At 34.4% G+C, this 12,285-nt stretch overlaps 1 protein-coding gene across 1 annotated transcript in view; it reads right to left on the bottom strand.

The window, feature by feature from the left end:
• The window catches only part of CFAP47 (cilia and flagella associated protein 47), a 433,368-nt gene that overhangs the window by 118,505 nt on the left and 302,578 nt on the right, over window positions 1-12,285 (bottom strand). Inside the window, exon 51 of the mRNA XM_049766890.1 lies at window positions 3,403-3,534. Coding sequence (XP_049622847.1) covers window positions 3,403-3,534 — 132 coding nt within the window. The remainder of the gene's footprint in view (window positions 1-3,402; window positions 3,535-12,285) is intronic.

The following is a 12,285-nucleotide window of genomic DNA, read 5'->3' as shown; positions in this document are numbered from 1 at the left end:
GTATGAACACTGCTATTCATTGCAGCACTCAGTAACATAACCACGACTAGGAATCAACTTAGATGTCCAAAAGCAGCGGATCATGAAGATGTGGTACATATATACAATGGAATACTACAAGATTGTAAGGAATGAAGCAATTTGCAGCTACAATTATGGAACTGGAAGATATTATATTAAAGGAAGTCAGAAGAAGAATAAATACAGAATAATATCAGTTATGTATGGTATTTAGAATAACTTTTTCAAGAAATGCAATAGTCAATATAGGATTTTCCATGAACATCCTTGGCCCCAAAGTATAGCTAGGAGAAAGGAAGAAATTGAGTGGAAAAGGAGAAACACAAATATGAAAAGATGGGTGTCAGGGGACAAGTGGTCTCAGATGCATTGGTAGTGTTTAAAAAGAAAAGAACTGAACATCCAAGCAAAAGGCAACAATGGAATCAAGAGACCCAAACTTGAACCATCTAAAGTTAAAATGGGCCTATTATAATGGCAGGCTGGGGGTAGAGTGATGTATGGAACATTGGTGGTGGGAGGTGGACACTAGTGGTGAGATTGGCCCTGACTCATTGTATGTCTGAAGCCCAACTATGAAAGACTTTTTAAATCACAATACTTTCAATAAAATTAAAATAAAAAAACTAAGTGTTTCTGTCACTTTCATATATGCTATTTCTAAGACAAGTTTCTTATTTAGTTACTTTATATAAAATATCTTTGTTAGATAACTGAATATTAAAATGTTTATATTTAAGGTTTACAATGTGATCACATATAAATGTATATATATATACACATTGTGAAATCATCCCAGTCTAACCATATTCCTAACATCAATTAACCTACACTATCAAATTTCAAGTATCCAACACCAAATTGTTAACTATAATTACATCACTGTCTATTAGATAGTTTTTATATATTTTTCATAACTGATCTTCATTAACTTAAAGGAAATAAACTGATAAATAATCTATATGAAAATGACCCAGATTATTCTAGAGTATGGAAAGTTGAATCCTCATAGCATGAATATGGAAAGGTATAGCTGAAGAATTGGGAATGATTTTGGTTATTTGAGATTTTTCTAGATTTTATTCTATTTGTAACCTAATGTAGTTTAGAATGTTATTATTCAAGCTACAATTTTAACTGCCCCCAAATGGCATAAAATTATGAATTTACTTTTCAAGTTTCCTAAACTCTATCAGTTTACCATTTTTTTAGAATTTTTTTTTGTTTTTGTTTTTGGGCCACACTTGGTGACGCTCAGGGTTTACTCCTGGCTATGCGCTCAGAAATCGCTCCTGGCTTGGGGGACCATATGGGATGCCGGGTGACAAGTTTGGATAAAAGGGGCCTCAGGTAGGGGATGGAGGCAGGAATGGGTACAAATTAGACTTTGGTGGCAAACAAAATGTAGTATAATCACAAAAATGGAAGTGTTCATTTAGAAGATAGAACACCTAAAAATGATATAATGTTCTAAATTAATACTACTCAGAAATAAAAGACATCATTGTCTTCAAACCAGTATGTATTTGCAATGTCCTACTTGGTCCCAACTGCTCAACTCTTACAAAAAATTTTGAAAGTTGCCTAAATATTTCTTTTACATGTCAGTTAGGCTGGACTTGAGTAATTATTTGTTTGATTAACCATGTCTAGCTGTTCCTGTAAAGATACGCTTTGAAGTTACTAAAATAAATATGTAAATCAGCATAAATATATATAAATTAATATAAAATCATGTTACATAAATATCAAATATAATATATTTTAAAATATCCATCTAATAATTATATAAATCAGTAAAATCGACATGAGTAAGTCAAGATTATTTCCAAAATTTGGGTTGAAGTCTTCCAATCAGATGAAGATCCTAACAGCAAAGGCAGATTACCTGAAAAGTATCAATTCTTAGTCTAAATAGCTAAATGGAAAAAATGATACACTGAAACTTTGCAGGTTTCTCTGGCAAATCTGAACTCAAAAAAATGGTATCAACAAGTTTTTACTTTTTTGGTTTTGGGGCCACACTAGGTGATGGTGAAGATCAAGCTTTACTCCTGGCTATGCACCGAGAATTCGCTCCTGGCTTGGGGGATAATAGTCGGAGGATGGAACCATGGTCCATCCTACGTTAGTGCGTGCAAGGCAAATGTCCTACCGCTTGCGACACTGCTCCAGCCCCTCAACAAGTCTTAATTAATTTTCTGCTTTGCTCACTTGCCCTACAGATTTTGTTTTTGTTTGTTTGTTTGGTTGGTTTAATTTGGTTTTAGAGCCTCATATGGTGATGTTTGGAATCAGGCAGTACTGGAGATTGAACCTGGGCCTCCCACATGCAAAACTTGTGCTCAGCTTCTAGAATCATCTTTCCAAGCACCCTATAGATTTTAAACTTGTGAATTTCCATATATATAATAGTCAATTCCTTAAAATATTTATATCTTTTCTTTTGTATACATTATACATATAGAGTATATGTATATTATATGTAGAGCTCATATCATATATCATATCATGAATATGTATGTTTCCCAGAAGCAGTCTGAATAACATAAATTCATTCAATAAAAATGTCTTTTTTGGTATACTTTCTTATCTTTACAACTTTTCCCTTGTTGGATCACCCAACCCTTCTCAAATGGCTTCTTATGTCCCTGCCACTTACCTTTGAGAACTCATTAACCCATTCTTTAAAAAATCTTCCCAATTAATTGGAAAATTGTGAATTAGAAATTTTAGGAATTTAACAATAAAAAAATTCTACCTAAAACGAATCATCTTAACAACATTGAAAAAAGCTTTATAGGGCCAGATTAATAGCACAGTGGGTAGGGTGTTTTCCTTGAATGTGGCTGACCTGGGATAGATCCAGGTTTGATCCCCAGCATCCTCAGCATCCCCGAGCCTTTCAGGAGGGATTTCTGAGTGCAGAGCCAGGAGTAAGCCCTAAGTATCACTGGGAGTGGCCTAAAGCCCCCAAAAAGAAAAACACTTTATAGTACAGGAAAGGAAAGCTATAGTATTTTCTTCTACATATGAAGAATACTACTATTTCCTTTCATATTTAAGAAAAACAAAATACATGATTCAAATTGTCCAACATTTTATTGGAAATGTACTAAAATCTTTGGTATTACCAGTAATATAAGTAAAGTTTATGACTTGGAAAGAATAGGTAGTGTTCAAGGCAATATAATGTAATCAATTAATATTAATAGAAAAACCTGGATTAAAAACTATATAAAGTAAACTTTAAATAAGAAAATTCTGACAAATATGAATTACATACTTGCATGTATTTGTCTTTAGGAAGGATATATTATTTCAAACAGAATGAGCAATTATAAAAAATAATCCTGAAAATCCCCCAAATAATAAATTTACCTTGCTCACTTTTAACAAGCATTGAGGATGGTATTGATGCGATTTTTCCAATATAGGAGTCATATTGCCCTGCATATAATTCTCTCTGAGAAATAATATCTTCTTTGTCTACAACAGTAAATATAATTTTACCTACAACAAGATGTGAGATTAGGCAGGAATTAGTTTTCAAAACTGAAAGCTTATTTTCAGCACTGGCTTGAAACTAAGATATATAGAACCAAATATAAACTCTAGATGCTAGTATCAGAATTAAACTTGATGGCAGTATGGAAAATTTAATGGAAAATTTAGAGAAATATTTTCAAAATCTCCACTCAACATGAGTGTACAATTTTCAAAAATAAATAAATTAAAATAAATGTTCATTTGCTTTCAGCATATTTACTTGGTTTTGGTTGACACTTCTTGAAGAATTTTCACCATTCAGTTTATTATCAGATTAAAATACTTATTTTTTCTACTGAAGATTTTACTCATAGATTTTAAACATTTTCTATAGAAGTTAAATTTTATTATTCAAAACATGTCAGTAATCAACATTCTGATATATTGTATCATAGAAAAATGTCTTACTTTTAAATGGATATTAATAAACATATGGAATATTCCAGAAATTGTTCCTAGTATTTCAGTACTTGAATTTGTATTATCATTCATGATTCTAAAAGTTTCAATTCTTTTCCTTTGTCCACAAATTTTCAAAATCTCTCACTCCTCATTCCTCAGTAATCAACTTGCTCTATTTCAATAAGAAAACTGACATTTCCCAGGGAAAAAAATCCTTCATATTATCACCATCATCCATAAAGCCTTTGGCATTAATGTCTGCAATGTCTGACTTTCATCTTGTTAGAATGATTGAGACACTTCTAAGTGAGACTATTCTGTGGACCTAAACCACTATCTTGTTCTACCTAAGGACCTTGTTACATTAGTACCTCTTTACCCACACATTCTTATAAGTTGTTTATCTTATAGGATACACTGTGTGTAAATGTGAATTTAAATATGAATGAATATAATGCTTTAAAATTTGGGTAGAAACAATGTATTACAGATGTGGAGGATAGACATCTGAAATCGAGATGTATGAAGTCTAGATTTTTCTAGAAATCCTGAAGTAAATTTGTTTTACATTTCTTCCGCGTTTTGCTGTTTGCTCCCAAATATGCAGAAAGACCATGGTCAGTGGGTCTATTCTTCGAGCTTGAATATGCCCGTTTCCAAGGCCATGGAGAAGAGTGGCTGTAATTGAGGTATAAGGTCATTTTGCAATCTAGAGTTGGAATTTTAGAGACTATCTGGATGAAAGTTAAACCTTACATTGTAATGGTGGTTACAGGGTGTAACAGGGTGTACAAGATGCTCAGAGGCTAGTGTTGGGATGAGCGGTACTTGGGAAAGAACACGATTATACCCATAAGTGTCCAGGTTGGAACATTTAACAATAACATAGATGGAACTCGGGGCCTTCTTGACATATTCTCTAAGGATGATATGAATATACCTCCCTAGTCATATTGAATATAATATATAGGCATTTTTTTTCTTTTTTTCTTTTTTTTTTAGTGAGGAAGGAGGGAGCTGGAGGGAGAGGGAGGAAGGAGAAGGAGGGAAAAGGGAGAAGAGGGAAGGAGGAAGCAGAGGAGGGAGAGAAGGAGGAAGGAGAGGGAGGAGGAAGGAGGGAGATGGAGGGAGAGGGAGGAAGGAGGGAAAGGGAGAAGAGGGAAGGAGGAAGCAGAGGAGGAGGGAGAGGAGGAGGAAGGAGAAAGAGGAGGGAGGAGGAAGGAGGGCGAGGGAGGAAGGAGGAGGAATAAAGGAGAAGGAAGAGGGAAGGAGAAGGGAGGAGGGAGATGGAGGAGGGAGAGGGAGGAAGAAAAAGGAGGAGGGGGAGAGAGGGAAGGAGGAAGAGAAAGGAGAGGGAGGAGGAAGAGGAAGAGGAAGGAAGAAGAGGGAGAGGGAGGAGGGAGAGGGAAGAGAGGAAGGAAGGAGAGGGAGGAGGAAGGAGAAAGATGGAGGGAGAGGGAGGAAGAAAAAGGAGGAGGAGGGGGAGAGAGGGGAGAAGGAGGAGGAGGTATAGGCATATTTAATATAGCTCATCGGCATATTCTCTCCCACTTGAGTTACAAACTCTTCTCAGAGGGTCATTGGAGGTGGGAAGGTTGCACTAGTGAAGGGGGGTGTACTTTTTTTTATAACTGAAAACCAACTACAAACATGTTGTAATCATGGTGCTTATAAAATAAAATTAAATAAAAAATTATGGTGCTTAATTATATAAAAAATAGAGGCCATAGATATAGCATGCAGGAAGGGCATTTGCCTTGCATGCAGACGTTTTGATTCCCAGCATCCCATATGATCTCCCGAGCCTGCCGGGAGTGATTTCTGAGCATAGAGCCAGGAGTAACCCCTGAGTGCTGCTGGGTTTGACCCAAAAACAAAAAAACAAAAAACAATATCAAAACAACAACAAACTCAGCTTCCAGGTAACTTCTGAATTTAATTTTTTTACTTTTATTGAGTTTTAATATTTTTATTATTGGATATTATTCATTTATTAGTGATCAACATTCACCCAAGATTTAATACTGTTATAAAATTAAATTCATAAAAATGTATAAAGATATATAGACACACGGATACCTAAAAAATGAGCCTCCAAATATGTGTTAAGGAGGAGAGAAACAAAATATAAAATTCTACAGTAATTCTTGGAGGCTTAAATACCTCATTTCTTTCTTTTTTTTTTTTTTTTTTGGTTTTTGGGCCACACCCGGTGACGCTCAGGGGTTACTCCTGGCTATGCGCTCAGAAGTCGCTCCTGGCTTGGGGGACCATATGGGACGCCGGGGGATCGAACCGCAGTCGGTCCGTCCAAGGCTAGCGCAGGTAAGGCAGGCACCTTACCTCTAGCGCCACCGCCCGGCCCCTAAATACCTCATTTCAATGAACAAATAGAACAAAAGGGGCCAGTGCAGTGTCACAAGCCATAAGCGTCTGCCTTGTGTGAACTAGCCTAGGATGGACCGCAGTTCCATCCCCCAGCATCCCATATGGTCCCCAAGCCAGGAGCAATTTCTGAGTGCATAGCCAGGAGTAACCCCTGAGAGTTATCAGATGTGGCTTAAAAACAAAACAAATAAAAAATGATGTGCACAAAACAACACCATAGAACAACTAGATTGAACAAGTTATATAGAATGACCAATCAAACAGCAGTAGACATTAGTCTCAAAACATTGTTCTCTAAGGAATATGGAACTATTTAGACCAGGGGTCTCAAACTCAATTTACCTCAATTTATTCGATAAGCGAATAATCACGAATACTGTGATATTTGAAGGCCAGCCGCAGGCCACAAAATGTTGTTCAGAGGGCCACAAACGGCCCGCGGACCGAGAGTTTGAGACCCCTGATTTAGACAAACCATATGTAGGACCAGAAAGCAATTTTTATTAGATTTAGAGGACATATCATATAAAACATCTTTTGGAATCACATTAGTATAAAATACCAATCAGTAGCATAAAGCAAATAGGAAAATCAAAATCTGGAAATAAAATAACCTGATAAACCAATGTTTTAAAAATAAAATGTTTTCCTTCCTATTTCCCTTTCTTAAACTGATATTTATAGTCTCTAGAAGGACTCCTCCCATTTTTTTTGCTTGTCTGAATTTTTGTCCCCCCCTTTTCTTTTTTCTTTTTTTCCTTACCTTCAAACAGAACCACATAACTTGTACCATCTTGTTCTGTCTCACTAATTGAGGGGCAAATAATGGAGGGCACCAAGACCAAACAGTCGTATGAACATTGAGTAGAAATAAAATATGATCACACTTGAATATCAAATCCAAAGCTAACTACAACAGAATCAATACCCAAACTACAACAGCTAGACACAGAAGGGACCACTTATACTAGCAACCCGGGGGGTGGGGGTGGGGCAAAGGAGGGTGCGAAATGGGATGCGTGCTGGGAACAGGGGTGGAGGGAGGACAACATTGGTGGTGGGAATGCCCCTGATTCAATGTCACTATGTACCTGAAATACTACTGTGAATGATTTGTAATCTACTTTGGACAAAATAAAATTATTAATTAAAAAATAAAATAAAATAAAATGACCAGGAGAACTAGAAATATATGGATACAATTTAAATACTGCTCATAAAATTTATAGGATACAGTGACAGCAGTTGTAAGAAGACAATTTTTTTTTGTTTTTTGTTTTTGTTTTTTTTGGTTTTTGGGCCACACCCGGCATTGCTCAGGGGTTACTCCTGACTGTCTGCTCAGGAATAGGTCCTGGCAGGCACGGGGGACCATATGGGACACCGGGATTCGAACCAACCACCTTTGGTCCTGGATCGGCTGCTTGCAAGGCAAATGCCGCTGTGCTATCTCTCCGGGCCCGTAAGAAGACAAGTTATAGAATTATTTGCACACATTAAGAATAGAGCAATCCCCAGTCAATAACCTAATTGGTTATTGTAGCAGACTAGAAAATGATGAGCAAACTATATCTCAAACTAGTAGAAGAAGGGGGGGGGGGACTAGAAGAGTTTAAGGTGAAGGCCAATGAAGTTGAAAAAAGCCAAATGGAAAGAAAAATACTTTATTCTTTGAAAAGATAACATATCTTTACAAAAAGCAGAGTTTTAGTTAAACAGACTAAGGAAATCAGAGATAAGCTTGATTAATAATTAAGTGAGAGCATTATTACTGCTTGTATCAAAATCAAAAATATAAGAGAATAAAATAATAGTATGTCAAAATGAATCACTGGGATGAACTGCACAATTTCCTAGAAAAACAGAAACTACTAAGCCTTCAATATATGTAAAATAGTAAGGGAACTGTGTCAGTAATCAAATCCCTCCCTACTAAAAAAATTCAGAACCATATGACTTTGTTACTGTCAACTACCAAATGTTTAAATAATTAAAGCCATCATTTATCAAACACTTCAAAAATATTAGAGATAGGAAAAAACTTCTTCATTCTAGGAAGCCAGCTTTTTCTCTGATATAAAAAATGAATGGATGAGAAAAATATCCCTAAAATCAAATATACCTTTAGAACTACATGCAAAAATTATCAATAAATTGCTATGAAAGTAAATTAAGTATCATATTAAAATGTTACTGATGATTAAGTGGGATTCATTTTAATAACAAATAAATGAAGAGACTTCATTCAATATACTAGATTTAACCAATGTAATATAACACATTAATAGAACAAAGAACTAAATGCACAATCACCTAATTTGATGAATACAAAGTATTGGACAAAACTCACAAGAATTTCATATAATAAAAGCATTCAATAAACTTGAATATAAGTGAATTTCCTAAAGTTGCTAATGGCAACCCATGAACATCTTCCACTATCACCACAGTTTATGGTAAATGACTGAAAATGTTTTCTCTTATACCATGACAAAGACAAGGACGGCTGGTTTTGTCCATTCTACTCAATGTACCACTGGAAATTCTAGTTAGAATAATTATGTGATAAAACAGGAGTTAAGATATTCAAACTGGGAATAAAAAGAACTGAAATGATCTCTGTTCACAGATGACTGGCTCTCTATGTAAAAACCTTACAATTCACCAAAATATTCAACCAAGAAATCAATCCGTTTGGTCTAAAAATGTGTTCAGCCAATATACAATGTATAAAATCAAATTCTGACTTTTTATACACTAATTATGAGCAATTTTAAAAGAAAATAAGAAAAAATTCAGTTAAATAAAATCATTCTTTAAATAACTCAACACAAGTGTGTAATGAATAACATCTAAGCAATATTGCAAATACTACAATATCCTCTGAATAATTCAAAGTAAACATTCTGAATTTTAACCCCTTTATATACAAAATAAACATAATATTTCTTCAAGAGGTATTAGGGGCATCGAAAGCCACATCTGGTGCTGCCAGTGATTGAACACAGGTTAAGGTCAAGTCAGGCAAATGCCTTGATCGTGATACTCTCTAATAGTACAAACATTTTAATTATTTTTATATAATAAAAGAGATACTTATAATAATAATCAAATACCTGCATCATTTTAATAAGATACATTATATAAAATATAGTATAGTCCAGAGTAAAAAAATCACCATATTTGCTGGCATATAAGACGACCCTTCAACCCATGAAAAACTTCCTAAAAGTCTTAAAAGTAAGAGGGGTGCCGATCACTCGTCTCTGAAGCTGGAACAAGTTTCAGCATGCCATATACCAGCATATAATATGACTCCCGACTTTTAGGAAGTTTTTCATGGGTTGAAGGGTCGTCTTATATGCCGACAAATATGGTATCTCAAAAGATTGAAATGTATGAAGAAATTAAATTATTTTGCATCTTACATTTCAAATGAAAGAAAGTGTATATTTATTTATTGGTTTGGGTTCTACAATATGAGTCCTCAACTCTGAACTCAGGCATGATGCCTCAAAGTACACAGGGGAACATAAATGGTGCTGGAAATTCAAACTGGACTCAGTGGAATAAAAGGCAAGTGCCTTACCCCTTGAAAAACACTTTTTAAAAATGAATCTTCAAGGACAAAACACCACTGATCAAGGAAGTGGAAGCAAAGATAAAGAAATGGGACTACATTAAACTAATAAGCTTCTTATTAATAAGCTTAGTCACAGGAAATGGTGACTAGTATACAAAAACTGCACACAGAATGTGTGTAACAACTTATTTAATAACTACCTGACAAGGAATAAACATCTAAGTTATATAAGGGTCTACTAGAGCTTAACAAGAAAATAAAAGTTAACCCTGTTCAAAAATGAAAAAAAAAAAACTAACAGAAACTTCCTCTGCGAAGAAATAAAGATGTTCAAAAGGCACCATTTATCATTAGAAATAGGAAAATCAAAATAAGAACATACCATCTCATGCCACAGAGACTGACACACATCACAAAGAAAAAGAACAATCAGTTCTGGCACAGATGTGGGAGAAAGACTCATTCACTGCTGCTGGGAATGTAGACTGGTCCAGTCTTTTTGAAAAATAATATGGATATTCCTCAAAAAACTGTAAATTGAGCTCCTATCTGATCCAGCAATATCACTTCTAGGAATAAACCCACAGGGGCTCAAAAACACAATACAGAAAAGCCCTCTGCAGTCCTTTGTACATTGTACCACTATTCATAACTATTCATAATAGCAGATTTTGGAAATAAACTAAGTGGCAAGAACAGATGACTGGATTAAGTATAATACAGTGTAGCTCTTAGGAAAAAGGAAGTCATGACATTTGCTTATATATGGATGTATATGGGGATAGTGTTAGCTGAACAATATGAAGCAGAGGGAGATGCATAGACATAGAATGATTACATTCATCTATGGCATATAAAAAGATAATATGAAATTAATATCCATAAACAAATTAATGAGGTCAAGAAAGACTAGTTTAAGGTAGGAAGCTTGTCACTAATAGTGGAGGAAAGCAGTTAGGGCAGAGAGGGTATCACAATGGCAGTGAGAGTTGGAAATAACACTCCAGGCAAGACAGGAGATAAAGTGATATGCATAATACCCTTTCAGTAACAATACTGTAAAACAGTGTCTAAAAGGAAAAAAATTGCAGAGAGAAAAGAAAAATGTCTGCTCCAGAAGCAAGCAGGGAAGATGGCAGAGGGAAGACAGAAGAGTAACTGGGGACACTGGTAGCAGGAAATGTGCACTGGTGAACGGTATTGGTTATTGTATAGCTGAAACCCAATTATGAACAATTTTGTAACTGTGTATCTCACAATGATTCAATTAAAACATTATAAAAGTTAAAAATGGATCATCGAGTATTGCTACTAATTTATGCATATTTTTACTAGTGATAAAAATTTGGTTGACAATGTACTTTTAATTATATTTCTAAACAATGGTATTTTTCCACGACAGCTTTAATTTTAATTAATTGCATCTGTAGAAAGGGAAAGTTGTCAAATGCTTATAGCTATAAAGAATTATAAGGATTAAATTTATTATCCAAAAAATCAAGTATATAACAAGACCAGATATTTCAAAAGATGATAACTTTACTCCATTCTTTATGTACAGTGATTACTTTATTTCAAAATGTTTCTGTTCAGACTAAAATTAATCCAAAAGAGCAAATATAAACAGACAGAAGCTATTGTTACTGTTTGAATTTGTTAGTGATAAGAAAACATTCAAGATACTTTAAAAAATTATTATTATAATGGAAATTAATTAAGCAAAACAGCTCCACTTCCAGATACACAGTTCTTGACCTAATGGAGATTTTCAGTTTATTTGAAGAGTATTGTGAAAAAAAAAACTAATCTGAATAATCGTCATAACTATTATATTGTCAAAAGGTTTCATTTAGACAAATTGAATTTATCCTTCTAATTACTCAGTAGCTAATTTTTCAAAAATATCTCTTAAATAAACATTTCTTACTATATGTTATTTTCTTTATACTGGAATTTGAAAATCAAAGTTATATTTTTCTCTAATTTTCAATTATCGTGCAAAATGTAAGCATCAGACTCAAATATAAAGACCAATGTAGTAATTTTAAGTTGCTATTTTCACAGGAAAAATAAACTAGTGATATTTTTAAATAATGGAAAAAATGTCATCGGTTTAAGCTAAATGCTTCCTATTCATTTTCTTCTTTAAGTTCATTAATAAACTTAAGGGATGATCTAATTAACTCTTTTGAACTTCTAAAATATTGAGCCACTTGGTGTACGAAAAAGGTAAGGTAAATGGTGGAAAGTCACCTGGGCAGCAAGTGACAAAGGTCTATCTATTTGCCTGAAAAAATAGGGCAAAAGTCATTTCTAAGTCTCACCAAATATATCACAGAATA

This window comes from Suncus etruscus, chromosome X (genome assembly GCF_024139225.1).
Source record: "Suncus etruscus isolate mSunEtr1 chromosome X, mSunEtr1.pri.cur, whole genome shotgun sequence".
Taxonomy (NCBI): domain Eukaryota; kingdom Metazoa; phylum Chordata; class Mammalia; order Eulipotyphla; family Soricidae; genus Suncus; species Suncus etruscus.
This window is presented reverse-complemented; position numbering and strand designations above follow the sequence as displayed.